Genomic DNA, 12221 nt, shown 5'->3' on the forward strand with positions numbered 1-12221 from the left:
GCTGGAGTGCAGCAGGGAGGGCTGCTCAGCGCGCCAGAGGACTCCGGTGCCCGGTTTTAGGGGGGCGGGGTGGCCCTCCTCTCTTTGGCGCTGGCTCTTGGAGGTTGCCTCTCTGGGTGTCTAGGGCCATCTCTCGTCCCACCTTTGTGTGTGTGCGTTGGGGATGGGAGGCGCTGTCCCCTTGGCCTGGGGAAGGGCTCTAGGAGTATTGAGGGTTCTTGGAAACGGGGTGGCGTCAGGGATCTGAGCAGCGGTTTGTGTTTGTGCCAGCGAAGGTCCCTCCCTCTAGGTACCTGTTCCCCGTTGCAAGGACCGGCCCCGCCTGCTACCCGGGGACTGCCCTGTCCCTAGGAGAGGCTGTGTCCGCGCCTCTGTGTACAGAGGTCCTCTCGGGCTCTGGGGTCTGAGCTCCTTGGGAGCGGCTGTCGTCCTGACTCCTGGCTCCGGTGTTCCTGGGGGAACCTGCTGTTCCTATGCCCGGGTCGGAAGTGACCCTAGGAGAGGCTGGCCTTTGCAGCAGCTAGTTCGGAGTCCCCCAGGCTGCACCGTCGTACTGGTTGTCTCTGGTTCTGAGGGTTACCGGACTCAGACATCTTCAGGAGGGCCGGACTTCTGCCCAATCTCCAGAGCTGTGAGCGCCCCTAGGGCGCCCGCCTGCGTGAGGGGCGGGTGTCTTTGTGCGCCCACCCAGCCTCTCTGAGGGGCCTAAGAAGTTGGTGGCCAGCGGCCGACCCCTCCCCGGGCCAGGCCAACTTTGCTGGGACACGCGTGCAGGGGATGCGAGCGGCCCTTACCCGATCCGGAGGTAGACCATGCCCAGGCTGAGAAAGAGGTGGCCCAGGCAGCGCCGCGCTTTCCCGTTCATAGTCCCCGCTGGCCGCCGGGGCCGCGGGCCGGGCTGTGCTGATCCCGCGGGCCGCCCCCCGCGGGGCTATCAACATAGCCCGCCCGGGAGGCACGGGCCGAGGCGTCCCGGTTGCCGTCTGTCCGTGCGCCCGTCCGCTCGCTCGGCGCCTGAGCCTCGCTGGGAGCGCGGGAGCCACGGAGCGGGAGGAGGGAGGGAGGAGCGAGCGCGGCGCGGGGCGACGCCGGGCTGTGCGCGAGCGGCGGGTGCAAGTGTGTGAGGCGCGGGGAGTGCGGGGGCGCTGCTGCCGCCCGCCCCCGCCCCCGCTCCTCCCTCCCTCCTTTCCCCCGTCCCTCCCCCGCCCCCTCCCCCTCCCCCTCCCGCCTCCCGGGAGCGCCCGCCCCGCACCCCCGCGACCGCGGGACGGGGCCGCCAGCTCTAAGCGCGCGCTCACGCCTTGCCCCACGCGCTCCCGTGGCGCCCCCTCCCGGCTCCAGGGCGCGGAGCCCGGCAGGGGGCGGTGGGAGTCCTCTGGACCCCCACGGGTCGCTAACTCTCAAGTTGCGGTCGAGCTGGCGCCCTGCGACTGCCCGTGGGATTGAGAGGATAAGGCTCAGTCGAGAATCCCCGCGCCCTGGCTTGCCTCGTCGTCCTCCCCGCCCGGTCGGGCGCTCAGAGCTGGGTGGTGTTAGGTGGCACCCGGGTTCCCCCTTTCCCCAAGCTTCTTTGCCCAGCTTCAGAGGAGGGCGCCCCCTTCCGCGGAGTGGCGATAACTGGCTCAGCATATTCCTTCCTCACCCCTGTCTATTCTAGGAGGTGCGGCAGGTGGGTACCCTGGTAGGGCAGCCTCTTTTGGAATGCCGCTCCTAGCGGATAGTCGGAGTCGGGCTGAGGCCAGGATGCTCCGCACAGGACCCAGACGTAGGCCTCGCGAGAAGCCCGAGCCGCCCGAGGGCGCCTGGCGCGGCCCGCAGCTCAGCGCGCGCTCGCGGCGACACCTGGTGGGCGCGGCGGGTGTTGTAGCTTCACCTCGCTCCCCAAACCGGGTGCTCTGAGCTTGCTAGCCGACCAGAGGTGCAGATCCCTTCCTGCGACGTAAACCCCAGTCCAGTCAGCTAGCGGAGCCCTTGTGCTCACGTTTCAGCTGAAGAAATTGAGGCTCAGAGACGCGAAGGTGCTTCCCCAAAGTCACCAGCTGGTAAGTGGGAGAGCCAGATTGGAAACAGCCCCCCACCACACACATTAACCACCACCTCGCAGGGCTTGCCTGTCCTTTAGAATTGCTTTTCTAAATCTTCCCTGAAAACCGCTGTTCATGCCTTCATTCGCATCACACAAGTGTCTGTGCCAGGCATCATGGTGGGCACCAAGGATACAAGGAAAGAAGGACATAGGACCTTCTCTCTTGGAGCCAGTTAGGGAGACAGACAGAGGTCAACAAAAACATAATTTCAGACATCACAGGGAGAGATGAAGATAATAAGGCAGAGGGATGAGAGAGACACACATTGGACTCCCGGGGATTTATCTGAGATCTGAGTAGGTGGCATTCGAGTTGAGACCTGAAGGACGCAGGATCTGGGGTCCCAGCATTTCAAGAGGGAGGACAGCCATGTAGAAGCTTGAAGGTGCACATGAACCCCAGGAGGGGATGTGGGGCTGTTCTCAAGAACGAGAAAGAAGCCTGGTGGGGTAGATGGGAGGAGGTGGGGGCTCACAGATCCCACAGAGCTGTGTAAGCATGTCAGGGAGATAGATTTCACAGGGGAAGTTCAGCGGGAAGACACTGGATGGATAGGAGGAAAGGTGACTCATCTGATGTGTGTGTTCAAAAGCTCCTTGTGGAGACTCCAGGCGGCTGGGGGGTGAAGGGTAAGGCTGGGCAAGGTGGAGCCAGGAAGACCAGAAAGGAGACTACCCCATGGGTCCAGGCACGAGACATTGGTGGTTTTAAAACACAGCCACACAATTATTCCACATGCCTCCCATTGAGAGGTGGGCTTTCTGTGCTCTCCCTGCTTGAATCCAGGTGGGCTTTTGTGTGGCAGGAGTGATGCTGCAAGGCTTTCGGGCTAGGTCATAAGAGACAATGCAGCTTCTGCCTTGTTGGCTGGAACATTCCTGCCGGAGCCCTGAGCTACCCTGGAAGGAGTCTGGAGGCTGCCATGATGTGAGGAAGCCCAGTCCACAGTCCCAGTTCAGCACTGGGATTATCCCGGCCCAGGCATCAGACATGTGAGTGAAGGAACCTCCAGATGATTCCAACACTTGGAATCCCCTTATTTTGAGTCCTCCCGCTGAGGCACTGTGGACAGGGACTTCTGCGTTCATCCCAGTGTGCTCTGTGTAAATTTCCAAGCCCCATAACTTGTGAATATAATGAAATGATTGCTTTATGCCACTATTTTGGGGGGTGGTGCCTGTTACCTAGTAATTGTAATAACTAAGGTGGAAGTGAGGTGCGGGGAGAAGGGGAATGCTGGGCCTGGGTCACAAGCAGCTCTGATAGGACTTGGAAGGGCCCAACTGAGAAGGGGGAGGGAAAGAGAGGAATGAACAGTGACCCCTAGGCTGGCAGGATCCTTCTCATTGATGAAGGTAGCAGTGAATGACAGTGGGGGAGGGAGAATGGAGCAGCCAAGGGACTGGGAGGAACAGTCACAAAGTGTGTCCTAGCCATGCTTTTCCTCCTGTATTCCTCCTCCTCCTCTTCCACTCTCAGATGAGCTCTGAGCAGTTTTCCTTCAAGGCATCACTCAAATGTGTCCTCTCTTTCCTGTATGCATTGTCCTCCTCTTAGACCAAAGTTTCATTTGCGTTACAGGTATTGGGGGACTCTCACGACTGGGACATCGGGGCAAAGTGCTGGGATTTAACACTGGGTCAAGTAAATCCCGTGTCTGCCCTCCTGGAGCACCTAGTCTGTGGACTGACTTGATGATCCGGCATACAGGTGGAACTTCCTATGTGCCAGACCCTTTCATCAGCATCTTGACTCATTTAATCCTTTAACAATACTTTGAAGTAAGTGCCATTCTTTTTGTTAATATTATTATCAGCATAATTATCATCATTTTATAGAATGGAGAAGGCGAATCATGGAGGGATTAAATAAAATCCCAAACTCCCAAAGCTGTCACATGGCAGAATTGGGATTTGAACCTATGGAGTTCTGACTTCTGCTCTTAATCCTTCAACTGTGCTTCCTGTCTAGTGGAAAAGAGAGGCGGGGGTCACTGGGATAGTGAAGAAGGTATTAGGCATCAAGGAGGGAGATGCACAGAGGGCTGTGGGAACACAGAAAAGAGGGCTCCCAAATGGGTGGGTCATGGAAGCCTTCCTGGAGAAGATGTTCCTAATTTGGGATCCAGAAGGAATGAGTTGGGGTTCACCAGGCAGAGCTTTCAAAGCCGGAGGAAGCAGGGCCCCTGAAAGTCTGAAGAGCCTGGTGAATGGAGCATCAGAGGGAATAGGGTTAGGGAGGGCTGCAGAGATAAGACCCAATAGGGAGTCTAGGGACACAGGGCATATTAATGAGTTTGGGCTTTATCATAAAGGGAAGAAAGGTGTCACACAATCAGATTCATGCTTCAGAAGGCTCATGGCAGCTGTTATGGAGAATTGAGAGAAGGGGCAACATGTGGAGGCAGGGGTTGTCGACAGATAGGTGGAGCAGGAAGGCCAGCGCACACAAGGGTGGTGCTGGGTGGCAAGGAGAAAAGTGGACGGATGGGAGATCTGGTTTGAAAGAAGAATAGACAGCATGACATCCCCAAGGACAAGATTCCGTCCTGGAGGCACTGTGGCTGGTGAGGGCAACACAGAAATGAGACAGGGAGAAGCAGGTCTGAGGATGATGTGTCTGTGGTCACTGAAAGGGCCACTGATAAATGTGCCAGGCTCTCAGGCAGGCGGGTGTGGGCTTTTGAGAGTGACGGTCTCTGCAAGGCCTGGGTGAGATGTTGGAGAGGTAGAGAAGGCCGAGTGGGGACAGTCAGCACAGAGCCCCAGCTCAGCACGATTGAAAAGACCAACTAGGGAGGAAGAAGGTAGAGTGGGCAGGAAATTTCTTGAAGAGCTAGAGAAGGAGAAAAGAGTTTGCAGGGTCAGACCTCAAGGACTGAAAAGGGCCCAAACTCATCAACTCAAGAATCCAGAGATCTTTATGGTCTGGCTTTCCAGCCTCCACTTTGCCCAAATCCCCTGTACCCATATCACGAAAAATTAGTGGGTTTCCACTAATATTTGCAAAATGAAAATAGACTAGAAAATAACAGGATATTGTATATAATAAGTCTCCAACTGTGCGTGTGTACTGTGAGTGCTAATAAAAAACAAACTTGGGACTGTTACTCCATCCTGCTATTCCTTTTCATATGTCTGGGATGCCTTTCCCCTCATTTTCACCTGGCCAATGCCTCTCATCCTTCAAGGTCCTCCCAAATGGGAACTCATCTGAAAAGCCTTCCCTGATTAACCTTGCCTCTGTCCAAGGCACTTGGTCTCTTCCTCTTTTATCCATCCATCCATCCATCCATCAAACATTCACTGAAGATTAAAGTGTGCTGGATATGGGATCCAGCAGTAAACACAGCGGACATGACTCCCTCCTTTGAGGAGAGAACATCATAATGCATTTTTTTTTCCTTTGTGCTCCATGGCCCTTTAGCTGATCCTGGAAGGATATCTGAGCTCACGTGCCTCCCTTTTCCATTAGAACTTGAGATCCCTGCAGACAGGACCCTCTCTCCTGCCTCTCTGTATCCCCAGCAGCCAGCATTGACCGTGGACAACTATGGCTTGATAAAAAGAGCATAGACCTTGGGGTCAAAAAGGCTTGGGTCTGAATACCAACTCTGCCACTTAATAGCTGCAAAATCCAGGTCAGTTTTCTTTTCTTTTCTTTTCTTTTCTTTTTTTTAAGAGTTGTTGGGCTTCGGGGCTGAAAATCACTTGACTGAGAGCTCCCCCAGCGGGAGCTGTATCTGATTCATTGCAAGACCCTGAACCAGCTAACTAACTGCTTCATGACTCAGTGGGATCTATTGCAGAAAGCTCTTCTTTAACAGAGCTATGCTAAGCAAGAGGCTTTCTCACCATTTGTCCCTTTCTGCCTGGTTGAAGGGAGAAGGGTGTCTCTTTAGCAGGTGCAGCCATCATGCCAAGCATGCTTGGGGCAGGGGCGCCGAGGACCCCGGCCTTTGGCTCCCCCTGCTGGATACAGAAGGAGAGGCTTTGTTAGCATTGTTAGGGATATGCCCTGAGCACTGCTAGTTACCAGACCCAGTTGTAAATGAAGGCTCTAGGGTGGTTCAAATTCTGGCTTCGTTCTGTTATCTCTGTGATCTTGGGAAAGTTACTTAAATTCTCTTTGCTTCAGTTCCCTCATCTGTAACTGGGGATTATAACAGTTTCTACCTCCTAGGGTTGTTGTGAGGTTTGAGATGCCCCATGTAAGGTGTTTACAATGCTGTGTACGCTACTATAGCATTAAATGAATGGAAGGATCCCAGTCACCTCTTGGCGCCACCACCAATCAGGATAGGATATCGGTGTTTAAGACAGTCTTTGTCGTCGGATTCATGGGGTTCGGGTCATAGAATCTTCCCATGTGTGTTTGCTTCTTTTGTTTCTTCATTTGTGCTTATAAGAAAACTGTAGCAACACAAGCCAGAGAGAAAGTTTCTGTAATTTAAGTATTTAGAGCTGCTGGGAGTGACTGGGTGGAGCAGAGATTCCCATGAGCCAGGTCCCTGGTGATGGGTGTCTGGGGAAGGCTGTTGGAAAAGTGTGGGTTTTTCAGCAGAGGGGAGCTCTGGGACCACGGGACATGAAGCAGAAGCTCTTCTAAGGAAGCCAAGAGAATGAGATTCTCCTCTCCACTTTGTCACGACCCTGTGTGGCTTTGAGAAAGTCCCTGAAATGTCACCCCTCCGAGACACCTTCCCAGGCCACTCAGTCTAAAGTAGCCTCACCTCCAGCCACCTTCTCTCCCTTCCCCCCATCTATTCCCTTCACAGCACTGGCTACTGCGGGGACCCTGCTTTTCTTCCTGTGCCCTATCTCCTTCTTGTCTGCCTCCTCATGCTGAAGGGGGATCTCCAAAAGGTCAGGGGCCAGTCTGTGGTCCACTCACCATCACAGGGCAGTCTTAATAAGGAACATGAAAGAGAGTGGCTTGGCGGGGTCCCTCAGCCAGTGTGGCCAGAAAAGACCTCTCCACTGAGAACTGCATGACAAAAAACATACTTCAAGATGCAGTTCCCCTCCTCCAGAAGCCATCCCTGGAAGACTCCTCCACCAAGGATATTAATCTCACAGCCAGCTCACTGTATCACCTTGATACAACTTGTGCTGGTTGGCTTCCCTGACCTCACATGAGAACTTCCAGAAGAGGGTTCACAGATGTCATGCTCAGGTGATGTTCACAGGACTCAGGGTATCCAGCCTGTAGAGAGCCACGAGTTGGGAGGAGATGGGGAGGAGCTGGAAAGAAGGCTGCTAAAGCTGATCAGGAATTGAGAGAGGAATTGAGAGCCTGTAGACTTCATTCTGTAAGTATGGGAAGCCGCCAATATCCCCTGTATCTGAGCAGAGCAGTGACCCAGTCCTGTGGAGGTTTTCACAAGAGAGGGAGCCTCTCTTATCTTGTGGCTGTAAGTATCAAGCCTGTGTGACTGGCACCGCAGTCTCCACTCAGGAAAGCTCCTACTATGTGTCAGGCTGGTTGGTGTTGTGCAGCCTTTCCACAGAAGCTCTTCCTCTCCCTCCTGCTTGGTGCTGTTGACCTCCAGCCCTCTGTCCTGGGGTGGAGGCAAGTGGGATGAGAAGGGGGAGACTGCAGGTTCCCTAGTCTTCTACAGCTATGAAGCAGCAGCAACATGGAGACCTCCCACCTAGTAAAATAAGGAAATGGTCCCCCCTTCTGAACTATGATGGCATTCAACATTTATTGAGCACCTACTGTGTGCCAGGCTCCCAGATGGACTCTTTATCTCTTTTCTCCCTGGAAACACTCCTCCCAGGTAGTTTTATCAATGCTTCCTTACGTTATTCAAGCAGTCCGTGACCATCCATCCTGTCCCTTCACGGCACTCTACACACACCTTACCCTGGCTTTCTTTCACTTCCTAGCATTTATTGCTACTTGGTCCCACTTTACATGATGTGTTTCTTTGTTGACTTATTTTTATAAGTCTGTTTTCCCGGCTGCACTGTTAGCCCTGTGAGGGACGGATACTTGTCGCCTTGCTGCTGCATTTCCTAGAAGGACAGCTGCCACACAGTCAGCCTTCAGTGGATGAGAGTTGGATAACTGAGTCATAGAATGGGTCTCACTGACTCCTCATCACCACCTCATTTTCCAGAAAACAACACTGAGGTGTTGAGAGGTTCAGGTGCTTGTCTGGCAACAAGCTGTCTGGCCCACAGTGAGTGCTTCATAAAAATTAACTATCAGTTCCCTGTCTTCCCCCTGCATCTCCCCATCCCTGCCAACAACAGGTGGGGGTGCTCTCCACTGGTTTCATCTCCATCCCAGCCCTCCCACTGCTACGCATGAGTTTCTGCTTACTCCAGGTCAGTGATTCAGTGCGCAACACAGCAGGGCCAGGATGATTAGGGCCAAAGCATCCTGACTGGGAGGAGTTGGAACATGGGCATCAGGGCTGGAAAAGCAACATCTCACTCCTCTTGCTGCCAAAGTCCTGTTAACTGCCTGGCTGGGCAGCAAACACAAAGGGCTGTTTGCAAATTTGGGGGAGGGCGTGAAGGGTGCAAGGAGACTGTCCATCCCATAAATGGGGAGACTGAACCCTAAAGCAGGTACTAGAGGGCCCCAAAACATGGCCGGCTTGGCGGAAAGTCATATATGAAAGGCTGCTGAGGCCACAGGAGCAGAAGACCCAGCCTTGAGTCCTGGCTCAGCCATTGGCTGTGCTATCTTAGGAAAATGATTAACCTCCCTCAGCCTCAGTTTCCTCCTCTGTAAAATGGGGATGATAATAATGCTACCTCTGAGTTACACACAGTAATATATATAAAGCATCTAGAAGAGTGTCTCGTATATATTACACACTCAACATATATTGGTATTTGATGATGATGATGGTGATGTTAATGGTAATAACATATACCAGAACCCAGCCTTCAGGACCAGAAGGAATCTTAAAGATAATCTATGCTAGTGTTTCTCAAACTTCTTAGTCTATCAGAATGACTTGGTTACAAATACAGATGCCCAGGTGCCCTCCAGATCAAGCAGGACTTCCTGGCAGTGGTGGGAGTCACTTTTCTGCTTCTAAGCAGCTCCCTGGGTACCAGCCATGTCTGGCTTCATTGGAGCGGAGGCTGTTGAGGATCCAAATACTAGTGCAGTGCACAGACCCATGGGCTGGGAGGCAGGAATCAGAGTCAGCCTCTGTCTTACCCTGGAATTCTGGGTAAGTCCTTTGCCCTCTCTGAGATCCTTCGTTCCCATTCATACCTTGAGGAGTTTGGACGAGTCTAGTGCCTCATCCAGAAGCAAGCATGAGACCTGAGGCCAGGCTTGCCATTACGAGTAGAACCTGGTCATTTTGTCTGTGAAACTGTGGGTCCTCACAGGGAGCAAGTGGAGAGGGAGGGCTATTGTGGTCTCAGCTTCCTGCTTTGGGGAAGCCAGAGGGCCACAAGAGGCCACAAGAGAAAGCCAGGCTCCCATTTCAAAGCCCACCTCAGCAATGTGACCTTGAGTGAGCGACTTAGCTCCAGAACTTCGTTTTCTCATCCTGAAAAGTGGAGATGCTCATTCTTATGTGTAAGGTCTTTGAGAAGTCACTTCGACAATGCATCATGGGCTTCTTAGATACATCTGAGCGCTCCCATCCCACGTGGCCTGGCTGATCACTGGCCAGCTGACTGCAGACTCCCGGTCACCTTGGGAGGATGGTGCTTATCACAATTCCACCCCAAGGTCTTCCTAAGGATAATCTGTCCCGGGTGATTCATTCGTGGGCGGGGCCCTTCCTCTCAAGCTTGAAATATCTCCCTCCCTTCACCATTCCTGGGTCAGTCCTGTGACCCCTGCCATGTGACTTCCTCTGGGGATTGGCCCTAGCCCCTGCCTGCCTGCCAGCTCTCCAGTCCCTGGTTAGTGACCTGTTCGGGGCTGGACATATCAGGCAGGGCTCAGCGAGGGAGGAGGAAGCCCACAGCTTGTTGTGCTGAGGAAAAAGTGCATCCCCGTGTCCGGCCCCCACCCTGGCCTGCCTTCAGCAGGCTGGGCTTCCAACGCACATCCTGGCATAACCTGGCCTGATTATCACCCAGCTTCCACATGATGCCCTGCCCCTCAGGCACACACATTCCCAGGGAGGCTTCTGGGCTGGCTAGAGCAGAGGGGTTGGCCAGTGTACCCCACAACTTAATGGAAGTCACCTTTTTCTGGAGCCAAGGACAGCCCTTTGGAGATGGTAGAGTTGTGGACACACATCCCAGCTCCACTGTGGACTTGCTGTGTGGCCTTGGGCACGTGAGTCTACCTCTCTGGATCGTAGTTTACCTAATTTTAAATATAGAGAAAAATACCTCCATCTCCAGTTGTTAATACAAGCTTACTGATAAGATAATACAAGCTTACTGATACCTAGGCTTCCCCCTCAACCAATTAAATCAGAATCTGAAGGCTAGGTCCCAGGCACTGGATGTGCCAGGAATGGAAAGCACTAGTGTAGAAAAATTATTAAGAGCCGAATCTTTGGAGGAGACCAACATAGGTTCAGATTCTGACTCTGTTATATAATTATGGACACTTGAATTGATTATTAACTTCTCACAGCCTCTGTTTACTTGTCCACAAGATGGGGATAATAGTACTCAACTTCCCAGTGCTACTATGAGAAATAAAAGTTTTGCACATAGTGAGCACCCCAAGTGACGCATGTGAACAGACCCTTGTCACTTCACCACCATGCCCACGACAGTGAGTGCTGTGCCTGACCCACATTTGGAACTTCCTACAAATATCTGTAAATGAGTAGCGGTTACTACCATAACTTGAAAAGCAATGAAGAAACATGAGATTATCATGAGACAAAGCTCTTGTCTTTTGACAGACTCACAAAATGATATATCCCAGCATTTGAGGCTGTTAGGAGTGGCCAGGACTCTGCTGTGGCCAGAGATGTAGGTGGAAGTCACAAGTTCTTAGTCCCTTGAGTTTCTCCTTCTTGGTAGTCCTCTGGCTGCCATCTTGAGAAGGGCAGAATGGAAACCAAGAAGGACTCTGGAGTTTGTAGCATGAATGAGCTGCCATTGTAGGCCAGACTGCCCCTCTGGGATTTCATTTTTTCCCCCAAGTGAAACGAAAATAGATCTCTTTTTGTTTAGGTTCCTGGTTGGAGAATTTTGAAGGGAAACAGTCACTTTGGTCTTCCTCACTATTCTACTGTCTTTTTCCCCCTTTTAATATGGAATGCTTCACAAATTTGTGTATCACCCTTGCACAGGGGGCATGTTAATTTCCGTACTGTTCAAATCTTTGTATATGTGCCCCCAGAGAGAGCACACTCACTGTTCTACTTTCTGTCCATAGTTGTCAGACTCCAGATAAATCTATGCCGTGACGACCAGCAACCTGTTTCATTAATTCCCTCCTCAGCCCTTTCAGAGGCACCACAGAAAGGCTGCCCAGCCCCAAATCTCATCCGCCAGATCAGAGTTAGCTGCAATCCTATCCAGGCTCCTCTGGCCTCCCTAGAAGATTCCAGAAGAGAGAGTACTCTACTCCTCCCCTGCTCAAGACTAAAAGCTCGTGGCTCCCATTGCTCTCCTGAGCATGGTCTCTGCAGTCTGGTGAGTATAGATGAGAATCTTCAACTCCTGCACTGATTTGCCATGGGCAAAGTGTCTTTGAACAAGCCTGATTTCACACTTACAAGCTTCCCAGTGCTGCTATGAGAAATAAAACTTTTGCACAGAGATAAATTTAGACAGGGAACTCAAAGAAAAGGCAAAGTAACAGGACCAGAGGTAAGCAGTGCTTCCAAATAAACCCAGAACTAGGTCTAAACATCCAAGGGAAGGGAGGTGGCAGAGTAAATGTGATTATCACAGACCTTGGCATTATAAAAACAATAACCCTGTGGCAGAGTGTTGGGTGTGGGCAGGGAAGAGAGTGTGAGGGACTTTTCTTATCCTTCACAGCAGGGAAAAACAGAGCTGAACGTGAAACATGTAATTTAAACAAATACATGACATCCAGTTTCTTAATGTTTTTTATAATCTTAGGGGGTCTTGTAGGAAATAATATCCGACACAGTAACAAAACAATGAGTAAAGTTAGCTGCTTTTATTTCAATTAAATTCATTTTCTTTCGTTAAATTCAAGTATAAATCA

General features: G+C 52.1%; 1 protein-coding gene and 1 non-coding gene across 2 annotated transcripts in view; both read right to left on the reverse strand.

The window, feature by feature from the left end:
* WNT7A (Wnt family member 7A) overlaps positions 1-1103 on the reverse strand; it is a 61053-nt gene extending 59950 nt beyond the window's left edge. The window contains exon 1 of the mRNA XM_047743619.1: positions 795-1103. Within this exon, the coding sequence (XP_047599575.1) occupies positions 795-865 (71 nt within the window). The 5' untranslated portion in view covers positions 866-1103. The remainder of the gene's footprint in view (positions 1-794) is intronic.
* Positions 1104-11286: 10183 nt separating this feature from the next.
* Positions 11287-11390, reverse strand: LOC125089928 (U6 spliceosomal RNA). The gene has a single exon (XR_007124102.1). It is a non-coding gene; the product is annotated as a U6 spliceosomal RNA (small nuclear RNA).
* Between the last annotated feature and the right edge of the window lie 831 nt (positions 11391-12221).

The sequence above is a fragment of the Lutra lutra genome, chromosome 1 (genome assembly GCF_902655055.1).
Source record: "Lutra lutra chromosome 1, mLutLut1.2, whole genome shotgun sequence".
In the NCBI taxonomy this organism is placed as follows: Eukaryota; Metazoa; Chordata; class Mammalia; order Carnivora; family Mustelidae; genus Lutra; species Lutra lutra.